This window comes from Chelonia mydas, chromosome 24, assembly GCF_015237465.2.
Source record: "Chelonia mydas isolate rCheMyd1 chromosome 24, rCheMyd1.pri.v2, whole genome shotgun sequence".
NCBI classification, from domain to species: domain Eukaryota; kingdom Metazoa; phylum Chordata; order Testudines; family Cheloniidae; genus Chelonia; species Chelonia mydas.
The window spans coordinates 500,456-515,947 of record NC_051264.2 but is presented as its reverse complement, the minus strand read 5'-3'; the positions used below and the strand labels follow the sequence as shown (position 1 = coordinate 515,947).

Below are 15,492 nucleotides of genomic sequence, written 5' to 3'. Positions count from 1 at the left end.
AACAGTGGGACCCGGTGCTCTGGGAAGAGGCCCGTCGGGCTGGGGAAGGCAGAGGGGTGGGGGAGCCCTGGGCTGGGAGGCAGGTACCCAGGTGGGTCGGTACTCAGCATTTGCTGAGTCCTGGGTCTGTCATTTACGAGCAGGTTGGTGCATCCTAGCACAACGACCGTCACTCAATGTGACCCCGCCCAACCCCAGCCTCCCCCTCCCTTGGATCCTTCAGGTCCCCTGCACTCAGCAAGGCAGCTGACTGGGTGAGATAGGACCTATCCCCAAGTCCCTCCCTGGAGGGATGGGGGGTTCTGTGTTAAATGGGGAGGTATCAATGCAGGGGGGCACGTCCTTCCTCCCCCGACAGCCCCCAGCTGCGATCCCGCCTGCCCTGGCCTCCTCCTTAGCGTCTCCACAGGTAGGTCTGGATGGAGTCAGCCGGAGCCACAGCCTCAATGAAGCCAACGCCTGGGTCTGAGATCCCGAACGGCACGTCCGTGGGGTACCTGGGGAGAGTGAGGTGGGGTGGTGATGCACATGGGAGAGGGGGAGGTAGGTCCGACGGAATTGGAGGCAACTAGAGGGGGCGCTGGGAAGGGCTTTGGGGCTCTTTCCCCCAGGAGGTTTCCTTTCTGCAGCCCCCCCATCCTGGGCACCCACCCTCCGAGCTCCTGCCCCACTCGGAGAAAGGCAGCGCCTGGTCTGGACAAGGAGGCGACCCTCGTGGCCCGGCCAGGCACTCACCTGTTCAGGACCACGAGCGCGGCGGCCCGGTCCGGGCGCAGGAAGGCCGCGTACTCCAGGTTGCACTTGTAGCATTTCTTGGAGATGACCAGCCGTACGCGCTGGGAGCCCTCGGGGACGAACTTGCTGCACAGACAAAAGCGGGAGCAGTGAGAGCACGGTACAAATAGCATTCGGAAAGATCACTAAGTGGGCTGCCGAGACCCTCAGCAATTTTCAAGTGGTCCGTGAAAAAAAAAGTTTGAGAACCACTAGAGCTCCACTCCAGCCCCAGCTGCATTAAAGACTAAATTTAGATGTGCCTTTCCCCAGGCTGCCGGGATCTAGTTCACAGCCAGCTGCACACTGCAAACCAGCACACGGAGGGGAGCTGGGAGCAGCAGGGTCCCGTCATGGCACTGCTGCAAGTCAGCTAGGGTCAGAAATGCACAGTCAGGCCAAAGGGGCTGTGATGAAGGGGGACTGTTCTTAATGTTTCCTCTGAATACTGTAGGGGTGCCTCAGTTTCCCTATGCATTTCTTATGTTTCTAGGTGGTGGGATATGGGGGTGTAATTGTGGCAGAGCAAAGGGCCAGTGTACATAAATGGCCGACACTCTGTCTCCTGGCAACTGATGGCCTGGGCCCTTCACACCCTCCCGCAAGGTGATAGCTAAAGCTAAAGGAGACCAAAGGAATCAGGTGACCTCCTGGCCCAGGAAAGGGACAAAGCCCAGAGGAGGAGGGGCTGGAGGGAGTTTCAGTTTGGGGCTGGCTGGAGACGTGGAATGAAGGGCAGACGAGGTTGTCTGGCTCACTGCCCCCCAAAATGGACCCACCTGAGGGGTCCGGTTCTCTGCACCTACAAGCTCTGTTTTAGACTATGTTCCTGTCATCTAAGAAACCTCTGTTCTACTGGCTGGCTGAGAGTCAAGTCTGACTGCAGAGTTGGGGGGCAGGACCCTCTGGCTTCCCCAAGACCCCACCTGGGCGGACTCACTGTGGGAAGCGCACGGAGGGGCAGAGGAGGCTGAATGCTCCGAGGTCAGACCCAGGAAGGTGGAAGCTGGGTGAGCTGTGTGTCCTGGGGACAGGCTGCTCACAGGAAGGAGACTTCCCCAGAGTCCTGCCTGGCTTCAGAGGGAGCAGTTCCAGAGCATCGCCCGGGGACTCCGTGACAAGGGCACTTCTGCCTGGTGTGTGCAGGGATACATACACACGACGAGCTGCACCCACCCCCCATTCACGTGCACAGGACATACAACGCCAGCTGCACCAGGCAGCGCAGCCCTCTCCGAGCCTTCGGCAGGGCCCAGCTCACCTGAAATGGCCCATGTGGTAGAACATGGGCTGCTTGTAGAAGACATCCTTGCTGCTGTCCACGATGACCGGGCTGTCCACATAGTTCTTGCTCCAGTTGGGCCCCCCGTCCATGTCCAGGGCCAGGTTCCAGTCTGTCCAGCCCGTGACGTAGTTGTTCAGGTTCTGTGAGGGGCAGATGGAGACGCTCAGCTGGAGGCTCTTGGGGCCAAGGCCCTGGCTCCTGCCCCCCGGAGGAGGCTGAAGCCGTGTGCACTGAGGGGGTCTTACCGTCAGGATGCTGTGGCTGTACTTGCTCCCTCGGTCCCAGCCACCCAGAACCACCCTGGGCTCCCAGAAGTAGGACCCTGTGGAGGCCTCTGTGGAGAGCAGGTAGTAGCCGGGGAAGAGGTGGTGGGTGATGGACAGCGTGAGGTCGATGGGCGCCAGGAAGTCCAGGTACCAGTGAATGCCGATGCCGTTGATGAAGCTGGCGGCCACAGGGTCATTCAGGACCTGGGAGGAGGAAGGAGGAGGAGTCACCTGCTGCCAAGGCCACCACCAGGCTGGTGCCAACCCCTCCACCAAGCCATGCTGCCTGCTCGGAGCCGGGCAGGGCCCAGGCACGTGGACTCACCACTTCCGCCCAGTAGGGCAGCATCACTCGCTGGTCGTCCAGCATGATGAGCTGGATGCCCTTGTGCGAGCTGTTGGCCAGTGCCGGGCCCAGGTCCTGGGCGACGAAGTCCCGTTGGTGCTCAGGGGAGAAGCCCAGGCACTGGAAGGGGTAGAAGACGATCTCTCCAGCCGTGGGCTCGTTCCCAGCCGTCACCGCCCAGAACGTCAAGTTGTGCTTGGCGTATTCGTCCAGGAACCTGGGGCCAAGGAAGACAAGAAACATTAGCAGCCCCAGCCCTGCCCCGCAGCGTCCCTCCTGGGGTGCAGAGACTAGGCCCTCTGCCCCCCACCCGCATAGTCTGTAGAGACCTCACCCGCAATAAGATCGTTTGGGGGCAGTTCTCTGGGCTGGGCAATACTGGGGGTCAGACTGATGCTCACAATGGGCCCTTCTGTGATTGTCGCTCTGGTGACTCAGGGAGCTCACACGGACTCCTCCAACGCCCCATCCCTAACACCCATCCAGCCCGTTCCCTTGCACAGCACCAGGACTAGCTGTACCCACCGAGACCCGCCCCATCCTGCCAGCTTCTCTCCCCAGGAGAGCCCCTGCCCCGCGCTGCCCTTTACCTGATGAAGTAGTTGGCCCAGGTCTTGTGATACTTGTCCCCCGGCTTCCCTTTCAGCGTGCCCCTTCCTGTCATGGCTCCGTTAGTTTTCAGCCAGATGGGGGACGTCCAGGGACTGGCATACAGGGAGAGCGGCGTCCTGGCCATGGCCTGGGCATGCTGGAGAATGGGGATCTGAGGGGCAGGGGGAGGCAGGGGATCATGCGCTGCAGTGGCCCCATGAGCGAAGCTCCCCAGACCACCTGCCCTACGGAAGCCTCCCTCCACCCGCAGCCTCCCCTGTGAAATGGAGCCCCCATGTCAGGCTGCCCTGGGGCGGGGGCTGAGCAGAATTCGAACACTGTACAGAAACCCACCCCCCAGGCGAGAGCAGGGCCCAGGGACACGTGGGAAATGGCACCTCATGGCCCTGACTCAAGTGGCCAGCCTGGCTTTGACAGGCCCAGGGGCCCCAGTGCCCCCCAGAAGGGGCTGGAAGACGCCTGCCCAGGGGGATGTCAGGGGCGGCCAAACCAGTGTCGGATGGAGAGACTAGGACGATGGTGGAGGGGCAAGTGCCAAGGGGGGGGCTCAGTCCCAGCCTGTGATGGCCACAGGAAACACCCGGCATCAGGCAAGGCCCGGGAGCTTGGCCAAGGAGCAAACTGAGACTGGTCGTTTCCTGCCGCATCCTGGCTCCCCTTCCCTGCCTCCAGTGCTGCCCCCCCCAGCCCGTCCCCCTTCCCCGCTTCCAGCACTGTTCCCCCAGCCTGTCCCCCTTCCCCGCTTCCAGCAACCCCCCAGCCTGTCCCCCTTCCCCCTTCCAACACTGCAGCCCCAGCCAGTCCCCCTTCCCCGCTTCCAGCACTGTTCCCCCAGGCAGTCCCCCTTCCCCACTTCCAGCAACCCCCCCACAGCCTGTCCCCCTTCCCCGCTTCCAACACCCCCCGCAGCCTGTCCCCCTTGCCCACCACAGCTCCTCCCCGCCCAGGGCCCTCACTCCCCGCAGGAACTGCTCACTTTCAGCTTCGTGTCCTCCTCGGTCAGGCTAAAGTTCCTCAGCTCGAAGTCCCCCTCAGAGTCATCATAGGTGTAGAGACGGACAGAGAAGTCACAGCTGGCCATGGGGACGCGGACCAGGTTGTACTCGATCCCTGTGGGACAGGAAGGAGGTGACCCGGGACCCAGAGCCGGGCCCTTGTCCAGCTGAGTGGACAGTAGGAGGGAACCAGGCCCAAGGGCCTTGCTGTGCCATGGGGGTCAGTAGCCCCGCTTGCCCCACCATGCCTGTATCTCCAGGGCCCAGCCCCACAACTCACCTTCCTCTGAGAAGTACGACTTGAGTAGGTTGGTCTGGGTGCCCGGGGACAGGGCCATGATGTTCATGGCGGCGGAGTCTGTGAGAGCCCCGCCAAAGCCCTTCACTTTCTGGTACTGCTGCGCCGTGTCCAGCTTCAGCAACAGATCTGCGGGGCAGAGAGCAGCTCGGCTCAGAGCCCTGCAGCTGGGAGCAAGGGCCAGGGCCAGCCCTGCCCTTGGCATCCCTAGTGCCCAAGCAGATACCTGGGGCCGTAGAGTCGCTCTGGAACCTCCCCTCGCTGCGCTCCAGCCGCTTGCCCGCCTTGCTGCTCTCATACTTAGCATACATGCCCATGGCCGGGACGACAACGGGGTCCAGCGTGTCACAATACGAGGCGTTGCATTCACACACCAGAGAGTTGTGGCCAAAGTTCTTGGCATTGCAGGGATAGCCGCCTAGGGATGGGGAGACAGACAGGGCTGGGGCCGGGCTCTGGGTACAGTTTGAGGCTTCCCCACCCCTCCTGGGAGAGGACACCCACCCATCGATCCCATTCCTCCGAGCTCTGGGGACACCCCTGAGCACGGTCCCTCCCACACAGTCCCAGGCACCCATCCCAGGAGCAGCAGGGTTCTCAGCACACCCGTTTGGTCCCTCAAAGCCCAAGACTCCTGCACCAGCTGACACCCCACAATGCCCCACCCCACCCCGAGGAGAAGTGCAGAGGCTGAGCGGCACCCAGGAGGGACCCTCCCCGCAGGTCACACACACGACACGTCACAAGCGCTTACCTGCCACCCCGGGCGCTGTCTGGATGAAAAGGAACCAGCCCACGATGCTGGCGCACCCAGTCCACATGGCGCCTTTCCTGCCCGGTGTGACCCCGCAGCCAGTACCAGCGAGTGCGGCGCTGGGCACCTGGGCCTGAAAGCAGGATGGAGGCTGTGAGTGTTGGGGCTGCTGGGTCACCCACTCCCCACTCACTGCCCCCTTGCTGGCTCCAGGCTCAGGAACAACCAGGCGGCGAGCCCAGCGCTGCGGGGGCTCCTGGAGCAGCACATGGGGGGAAGGGTGGGGCAAGCTGCCCTGCAACAGGCTGTGTCCTGGAACAGAACTGGCGGCCCAGCAGAGTCCTCTCCACCCTTGGCGTGGCTTGGGCTGAGTCTGTCACCTGCCCTCAGCTCTGTAGCCCCAGGCTAATCTCTGGCTGCCCTGCCCAGTTCCCCTTGCAGCCAGGGCTTGGCCTGGTCCTGCTGCTTTCCCTTTTGCGCACCCAGACTTTCCTCGGCTCTGCCCCCGCAGCAAAGGCTCCTGTCCCTGCACTGGGGTGGCATCTCCCCCCATCTCAGCTCTCTCCCCTTCTGCCCGTCTCAATGCCAGGGCCAAGAGGAGCTGCTTCCCTCAGGACTCTGGCCAGGATTCCCCCTTGCCTAACGCGGCCCCTCCTCCTCCTGTACGGCCAGCTCCAGCCTCTCCCTCACCTTCAAAGCACTACCCAGCTCCACTCCTGGCTCCAGCAGCGTCTCCCCACTCCTACACCTGCTCCACCCTGGCTTCTCCGGCTCCACCCAACTGCTTGCCAGAGTTGCTCCCTTTCCCTCACCCACTTCTGAACGTGAACCTTCCCACTCAGCCCCCAGCTCTTCCCATTGCCCCCATCCCCACACGCCCCTGTGTGCCTCCATGGGACGGTCAGTAACAGTGGCTGCTCTACATTCCCCATGGGGGGCTCAGCAGCCATGCATGGCTCAGCCATTCAGGGCCCCTTGTGAGATGCCGTGCACAAGGGCTCCCAAGCGGTGGCTGCAGAAGAGCCCTCAGCTCCAGGGAGAGGGGCTGTTGGGTGCTTTTAACCTCAGTTTCTGAGCTCTGCTCTGCATAATTGCACCCGCAGCTAAAGCATGTCCAGGCTACAGTTGAGCTGTGCCCAGTATGTTCTCTGGGCGTCGCCAAGTGCAGCATTTCTCCAGCTGGCAGTACGGGGAGCCCAGCTGGGCCCTGCCCACCCTAGAGAACTCGCTTGGCATTAGGAACATAACTTACATAAGGGACCAAGCAATGAGTCGGCTGAGCGACCACAACGGCCTTTCACTGGGACTGGCTGTGCCTAGGTGCGAAGCCACCGCCACGTCCGGCAGGTGGTGTAGCACAGTGATGAACTGGCAGTGCAAACGCCCCCCCTTCCCACAGTCCCAGTGCATCATGCATGGGCCCGGGATTCACTAGGTCTAGCCCTGACTCTGCTACTCCTAGGTCTCTGGGCAAGACTCTGCCTCTCACAGAGCCCATGTGTGGAACGGGGCAGCTCCACCCTGCCTCCCCATAGGCCAGTGCAGGTTAACTAATGAACACGCTCTGTATTCCCCGTGGGCAGCTTTCCATTTCCCCGAACGGCCTCAGTCAGCCCCCACGCCCAGCACCAAACAAACCAGACTAGCCCCACTCACCTGGTGAGCCAGCAAAGCAGAGACCCCTGCTGCCGAGACCACAGGTCCTGCTCTGCCTCTCTCCCCAATCCCCAAGAGACTGGGATGCCGTGGCACCTGCCTGGTGGGGCGGGAGCTCTGTGGGAGGCGATGAGCCAACCTGCTCAGCCAGAAGAGTCTGTCATGGGGAGAGGGAGGTTCCCTGGCACTGACTGAATTCTAAAGGGAATCTGGGGAGGATTTTGCAACTTTTGCTCCGACCCTCCCAGCAGCATTTGCAAACCTCTGGTCACACAACACGACCCAGGAGCAGGGAAGGCCCCAAGTGCTGGTCTGGGGCAGAGGGAGAGGACCCTCAGGGGAACCCCCTACCTGCCTCTCCATCTCTCCCCTGAATTCCTTCTATGGACTTTCCCTGATGCAAAGGATCAGCCCCACCCCCAGTCCAGAAACCTGGGGACAGTTCAGAGTTTCTCCTCTGTAATGTGTTTGTGCCACTTCTGCTCTCATCTCTTTTCAGGCTGTTGTCTCAGGGTCCCCTGAGCTCTCCTGTGGGTCTCTGTAAATGCTCAAGTCTCCACCAGTCCAGACAGCAAACCAAGTGCTGTCTCTGCAGATGTCTCCGGTTCTCAGCATTGCCTGAGTCACCCCAACACCCTACCTTGCCTCTGGCCACAAGTCTCACGGCAACAGTTCTGCAACCTAATAATCTTTGGTTTACATTTCTCCAGCCATCTCCCACACTGACGTCTTCCGCTAACTCCACCAATCAGCTAGTTCTCGGCCTTTGGCAGAAACCCCACACGACCCCCTCGGTGAATAGCGAGGAGATGGTCGGCCACAGGGTAAGACACCTTCCCGGGCACATCTGCATCAGTCACCCCAGCACTCACGTGCCGATGGGATACCTTTCGCGGTCTTTGAAAGTAGGAAGGGGCAGTGGCAGGTGCCCTGGCCTCCCGGAAAACCCCTGAGAGCAGCTCCCTCCTCAAGAACCGATCCACAGGCTCATCTAGAGAGCCCTAAAAAGCCCTGTGCTAGGAGCAGTGATTACCCTGGGCTTCGCAGGAGGCAGAGGCCTTACAACCTTGTTAAAACAGCTGTTTATAAGAGCCCCCCTTCCACTTTCCAGGGCTGCTTTTCGCAGAGGGTGGGTCGGATTGGGGCCTCCCCCCCCACCATCTCTCTCCTAAGAGTTAAACAGGCCACAACAAACAGGTCTTGTGTTTTTTGGTTGCTTTAGAGCCAAGATCTGGTCAGCGCTGGCCCATTCCCTGCTCTGTCTCAGCTGCCTTGGCTAGCATACCTGCCATGGACTGCAGCAGAACCAGCCCTTCCAGGCCAGCACCAAAGTGCAAGTTCTGGGATGTAAACCCCTCCTTTCCTGCCTGGAGCAGGCAACGCTGTTCTTGCGCAGTAGCTTGTTTCCTAGCACAGAGAAAGGGTGAGAACATCTAAGGTTTCCCCTGCAGCCTTTGCCACACCTGTGAGCAGGCAGCCAAACACTCAGCTTCCTGACACCTCTCCTGGCGTGTGAAGCAGATGCCAGCCCCAGGCTCCTGTCAAGCTCTGCACCAGGTGGCAGGGGACAGCTCAGACTGTTTGGGTTATTCAGCAGGACAGGAGACCCCAAGAGCTTCCTGTGCCCTTAGCCTGGTGGTTCCCCCTGTGACGAAGTGGGACTGTTCTTAATGTTTCCTCTGAATAGTGTGGGGGTGCCTCAGTTTCCCCTAGGCAGTTCTTAAGTATCTAGGGGGTGGGATAAGGGTGTATGATTGTTGCAGAGCCCTAGAGGGCAGGTGTGTTCAGGGGTCTGGACACAGAGAATGGCCGACACCCTGTTTCCTGGTAACTAATGGCCTGGGCCCTTCCCCCCTGCAAGGTGAGAGCTTAAGGGGTTGGAGAACAAAGGAGTCAGCTGACCTCCTGGCCCAGAAAGGGACAAAGCCCAGAGGAGGAGGGGCTGGAGAGAGTTTCAGTTGGGGGCTGGCTGGGGACATGGAGTGAAGTGCAGACGTGGTTGTCTGGCTCACTGCCCCCCAAAATGGACCCAGCTGAGGGGTCCTGTTCTATGCACCTACAAGCTCTGCTTTAGACCATGTTCCTGTCGTCTAATAAACCTCCTGTTTTACTGGCTGGCTGAGAGTCACGTCTGACTGCGAAGTTGGGAGGCAGGACCCTCTGGCTTCCCCAGGACCCCCCTGGTCGGACACGCTGTATGAAGCGCACGGAGGGGCAGAGGATGCTGAATGCTCTGAGGTCAGACCCAAGAAGGTGGAAGTTGTGTGAGCTGTGTGTCCTGAAGACAGTCTGCTCACAGAAAGGTTTCAGAGTAGCAGCCGTGTTAGTCTGTATTCACAAAAAGAAAAGGAGTACTTGTGGCACCTTAGAGACTAACAAATTTATTTGAGCATAAGCTTTTGTGAGCTACAGCTCACTTCATCGGATGCATTCAGTAGAAAATACAGTGGGGAGATTTATATACATAGAGAACATGAAACAATGGGTGTTACCATACACACTGTAACCAGAATGATCACTTAAGGTGAGCTATTACCAGCAAGAGAGCGTGGGGGTGGGGGGGACCTTTTGTAGTGATAATCAAGGTGGGCCATTTCCAGCAGTTGACAAGAACATCTGAGGAACAGTGGGGGGGGGCGGGGGGAAATAAACAAGGGGAAATAGTTTTACTTTGTGAATTGACCCATCCACTCCCAGTCTTTATTCAAGCCTAAGTTAATTGTATCCAGTTTGCAAATTAATTCCAATTCAGCAGTCTCTCGTTGGAGTCTGGTTTTGAAGTTTTTTTGTTGAAGAATTGCAACTTTTAGGTCTGTAATTGAGTGACCAGAGAGATTGAAGCGTTCTCTAACTGGTTTTTGAATGTTATAATTCTTGACGTCTCATCTGGGTCCATTTATTCTTTTACATAGAGACTGTCCAGTTCGCCAATGTACATGGCAGAGGGGCATTGCTGGCACATGATGGCATAGATCACATTGGTGGATGTGCAGGTGAACAAGCCTCTGATAGTGTGGCTGATGTGATTAGGCCCTATGATGGTGTCCCCTGAAGAGATATGTGGACACAGTTGGCTTTGGGCTTTGTAGCAAGGATCGGTTCCTGGGTTAGCGGTTCTGTTGTGTGGTTGCTGGTGAGTATTTGGCCCTACGCTAGCAGCACTCCCAGCTATCTTCGAGACACCACTGACTTCCTGAGGAAACTACAATCCATCGGTGATCTTCCTGAAAACACCATCCTGGCCACTATGGATGCAGAAGCCCTCTACACCAACATTCCACACAAAGATGGATTACAAGCCGTCAAGAACAGTATCCCCGATAATGTCACGGCAAACCTGGTGGCTGAACTTTGTGACTTTGTCCTCACCCAGAACTATTTCACGTTTGGGGACAATGTATACCTTCAAATCAGCGGCACTGATTTGGGTACCCGCATGACCCCACAGTATGCCAACATTTTTATGGCTGACTTAGAACAACGCTTCCTCAGCTCTCGTCCCCTAATGCCCCTACTCTACTTGCGCTACATTGATGACATCTTCATCATCTGGACCATGGAAAAGAAGCCCTTGAGGAATTCCACCATGATTTCAACAATTTCCATCCCACCATCAACCTCAGCCTGGACCAGTCCACACAAGAGATCCACTTCCTGGACATTACAGTGCTAATAAGCAATGGTCACATAAACACCACCCTATCCCGGAAACCTACTGACCGCTATGCCTACCTACGTGCCTCCAGCTTTCACCCAGATCACACCACACAATCCTTTGTCTACAGCCAAGCTCTACGATACAACCGCATTTGCTCCAACCCCTCAGACAGAGACAAACACCTACAAGATCTCTATCAAGCATTCTTACAACTACAATACTCACCTGCTGAAGTGAAGAAACAAATTGAAGAGTACCCAGAAGTCACCTACTACAGGACAGGCCCAACAAAGAAAATAACAGAACGCCACTAGCCGTCACCTTCAGCCCCCAACTAAAACCTCTCCAACGCATCATGAAGGATCTACAACCTATCCTGAAGGACGACCCATCACTCACACAGATCTTGGGAGACAGGCCAGTCCTTGCTTACAGTCAGCCCCCCAACCTGAAGCAAATACTCACCAGCAACCACACACCACACAACAGAACCACTAACCCAGGAACCTATCCTTGCAACAAAGCCCGTTGCCAACTGTGCCCACATATCTATTCAGGGGACACCATCACAGGGCCTAATAACATCAGCCACACTATCAGAGGCTCGTTCACCTGCACATCCACCAATGTGATCTATGCCATCATGTGCCAGCAATGCCCCTCTGCCATGTACATTGATCAAACCGGACAGTCTCTACAAAAAAGAATAAATGGACACACATCTGACATCAGGAATTATAACATTCAAAAACCAGTAGGAGAACACTTCAATCTCCCTGGTCACTCAATAACAGATTTAAAAGTGGCAATTCTTCAACAAAAAACTTCAAAAACAGACTCCAAGGAGAGACTGTTGAATTGGAATTAATTTGCAAACTGGATACAATTAACTTAGGCTTGAATAGAGACTGGGAGTGGATGGGTCATTACACAAAGTAAAACTATTTCCCCATGTTTATCTCCCCCCCCCCACCCCACACAACACTGTTCCTCAGACATTCTTGTCAACTGCTGGAAATGGCCCACCTTGATTATCACTACAAAAGATTCTCTCTCTCTCCTCCCCCCCGCACCCCCCTCCTCCTGCTGGTAATAGCTCACCTTACCTGATCATTCTCCTTACAGCGTGTATGGTAACACCCATTGTTTCATTTTCTCTGTGTATATAAAATCTCCCCATTGTGTTTTCTGCTGCATTCATCCGATGCAATGAGCTGTAGCTCACGAAAGCTGATGCTCAAATAAATTTGTTAGTCTTTAAGGTGCCACAAGTGCTCAAAGAAAGGAGACTTCCCCAGAGTCCTGACTGGCTTCGTAGAGAGCAGTTCCAGAGCATCGCCCGGGGACTCCATGACACCCAGTCACGAACTCCCTAGGCGATGCTCTGGAACTGCTCCCTACAAAGCCAGGCAGGACTCTGGGGAAGTCTCCTCTCTGGGAGCAGCCTGTCTGCAGGACACACAGCTCACCTGGCTCCCACCTTCCTGGATCTGACCTCGGAGCATTCAGCATCCTCTGCCCCTCCGTGCGCTTCCCACAGTGAGTCCAGGCGGGGTCCTGGGGAAGCCAGAGGGTCCTGCCCCCCAACTCCGCAGTCAGACGTGACTCTCAGCCAGCCAGTAAAACAGAAGGTTTATTAGACGACAGGAAAATGGTCTAATACAGAGCTTGTAGGTGCAGAGAACAGGACCCCTCAGCTGGGTCCATTTTGGGGGGCAGTGAGTCAGACAACCACGTCTGCACGTCACTCCTCGTCCCCAGCCAGCCCCAAACTGAAACTCCTTCCAGCCCCTCCTCCTCTGGGCTTTGTCCCTTTCCCAGGCCAGGAGGTCACCTGATTCCTTTGTTCTCCAACCCTTTAGCTCTCACCTTGCAGGGGGGAAGGGCCCAGGCCATCAGTTGCCAGGAAACGGGGTGTCGGCCATTGTCTGTGTCCAGACCCCTGCACACACCTGCCCTCTAGGGCTCTGCAATGATCATACACCCTTATCCCACCACCTAGATACTTAAGAACTGCCTAGGAGAAACTGAGGCACCCCCACACTATTCAGAGGAAACATTAAGAACAGTTCCACTTCGTCACATCTCTCCCCCCTTCGAGATCCAACTGAGTGGGGTCAGTTTAGCTGGTGACCTGGGGAAGTTCGAAGCCACCAACGTTCCCATGGATGCCCCAGCATCTCTCCCATTCCTTGGTAGGAGTTACACCAGGCCCTTCCAGTTTCACGCCCTCCCTTAGGTCGGGGTGGTCGATAGCACTCGCAGACCGCATGTGGGAAGGTTTATGCGACCCGTGCCCTTTGGCCACCCCCAAAACCCCAGGGGGTCAAACTGGGATTGGGTCTTCTCCCCAACAAGCTGGCCAAACACAGCCACTTGGTTATAGGACTGTTTTAACTTTCTTAACAGCTTTTACTTCATTTGAGACCTTCTCAAAGCTATCCACACTGGATCTTTCAACAGGAAAGTCAGTGGATCCATTCACAGCAGAAAATTTCTGGCTGTTAGGAACTGAAACTTTCTTGATTAAAAGAAAAGGAGTACTTGTGGCACCTTAGAGACTAACCAATTTATTTGAGCATAAGCTTTCGTGAGCTACAGCTCACTTCATCGGATGCATACTGTGGAAAGTGTAGAAGATCTTTTTATACACATAAAGCATGAAAAAATACCTCCCCCCACCCCACTCTCCTGCTGGTAATAGCTTATCTAAAGTGATCACTCTCCTTACAATGTGTATGATAATCAAGTTGGGCCACTTCCAGCACAAATCCAGGTTTTCTCACCCCCCCCCCAACACACACACAAACCCACTCTCCTGCTGGTAATAGCTTATCTAAAGTGACCACTCTCCTTACAATGTGTATGATAATCAAGGTGGGCCATTTCCAGCACAAATCCAGGGTTTAACAAGAACGTCTGGGGGTGGTAGGAAAAAACAAGGGGAAATAGGTTACCTTGCATAATGACTTAGCCACTCCCAGTCTCTATTCAAGCCTAAGTTAATTGTATCCAATTTGCAAATTAATTCCAATTCAACAGTTTCTCGCTGGAGTCTGGATTTGAAGTTTTTTTGTTGTAATATCGCAATTTTCATGTCTGTAATCGCGTGACCAGAGAGATTGAAGTGTTCTCCGACTGGTTTATGAATGTTCTAATTCTTGACATCTGATTTGTGTCCATTTATTCTTTTACGTAGAGACTGTCCAGTTTGACCAATGTACATGGCAGAGGGGCATTGCTGGCACATGATGGCATAGATCACATTGGTGGATGTGCAGGTGAACGAGCCTCTGATAGTGTGGCTGATGTTATTAGGCCCTGTGATGGTGTCCCCTGAATAGATATGTGGGCACAGTTGGCAACGGGCTTTGTTGCAAGAATAGGTTCCTGGGTTAGTGGTTCTGTTGTGTGGTGTGTGGTTGCTGGTGAGTATTTGCTTCAGGTTGGGGGGCTGTCTGTAGGCAAGGACTGGCCTGTCTCCCAAGATCTGTGAGAGTGTTGGGTCATCCTTCAGGATAAGTTGTAGGTCCTTAATAATGCGTTGGAGGGGTTTTAGTTGGGGGCTGAAGGTGACGGCTAGTGGCGTTCTATTATTTTCTTTGTTAGGCCTGTCCTGTAGTAGGTGACTTCTGGGAACTCTTCTGGCTCTATCAATCTGTTTCTTCACTTCCGCAGGTGGGTATTGTAGTTGTAAGAATGCTTGATAGAGATCTTGTAGGTGTTTGTCTCTGTCTGAGGGGTTGGAGCAAATGCGGTTGTATCGCAGAGCTTGGCTGTAGACGATGGATCGTGTGGTGTGGTCAGGGTGAAAGCTGGAGGCATGTAGGTAGGAACAGCGGTCAGTAGGTTTCCGGTATAGGGTGGTGTTTATGTGACCATCGTTTATTAGCACTGTAGTGTCCAGGAAGTGGATCTCTTGTGTGGACTGGACCAGGCTGAGGTTGATGGTGGGATGGAAATTGTTGAAATCATGGTGGAATTCCTCAAGGGCTTCTTTTCCATGGGTCCAGATGATGATGATGATGTCATCAATATAGCGCAAGTAGAGTAGGGGCATTAGGGGATGAGAGGTGAGGAAGCGTTGTTCTAAGTCAGCCATAAAAATGTTGGCATACTGTGGGGCCATAGCAGGTCACATGGGGCCACATGCGGGTACCCATAGCAGTGCCGCTGATCTGAAGGCACACATTGTCCCCAAATGTAAAATAGTTATGGGTAAGGACAAAGTCACAAAGTTCAGCCACCAGGTTTGCCGTGACATTATCAGGGATAGTGTTCTTGACGGCTTGTAGTCCATCTTTGTGTGGAATGTTGGTGTAGAGGGCTTCTACATCCATAGTGGCCAGGATGGTGTTATCAGGAAGATCACCGATGGATTGTAGTTTCCTCAGGAAGTCAGTGGTGTCTCGAAGGTAGCTGGGAGTGCTGGTAGCGTAGGGCCTGAGGAGGGAGTCTACATAGCCAGACAATCCTGCTGTCAGGGTGCCAATGCCTGAGATGATGGGGCACCCAGGATTTCCAGGTTTATGGATCTTGGGTAGTAGATAGAATATCCCAGGTCGGGGTTCCAGGGGTGTGTCTGGGCGGATTTGATCTTGTGCTTTTTCAGGGAGTTTCTTGAGCAAATGCTGTAGTTTCTTTTGGTAACTCTCAGTGGGATCAGAGGGGAATGGGCTGTAGAAAGTGGTGTTGGAGAGCTGCCGAGCAGCCTCTTGTTCATATTCCGACCTATTTATGATGACAACAGCACCTCCTTTGTCAGCCTTTTTGATTATGATGTCAGAGTTGTTTCTGAGGCTGTGGATGGCATTGTGTTCCGCACGGCTGAGGTTATGGGGCAAGTGA

General features: G+C 55.6%; 1 protein-coding gene across 1 annotated transcript; it reads right to left on the bottom strand.

The window, feature by feature from the left end:
* On the bottom strand, positions 1-7,083 carry LOC102942333 (lysosomal acid glucosylceramidase). Its single transcript, XM_027830259.3, has 11 exons — positions 6,987-7,083; positions 5,331-5,463; positions 4,803-4,994; positions 4,559-4,705; positions 4,260-4,393; positions 3,262-3,434; positions 2,651-2,888; positions 2,305-2,529; positions 2,036-2,199; positions 736-861; positions 1-497 (listed from the first exon to the last, which is right to left on the bottom strand). Exons 2-11 carry the CDS (start codon positions 5,395-5,397, stop codon positions 395-397), a joined length of 1,569 nt encoding a protein of 522 aa, XP_027686060.2. The 5' UTR covers positions 5,398-5,463; positions 6,987-7,083; the 3' UTR covers positions 1-394.
* Between the last annotated feature and the right edge of the window lie 8,409 nt (positions 7,084-15,492).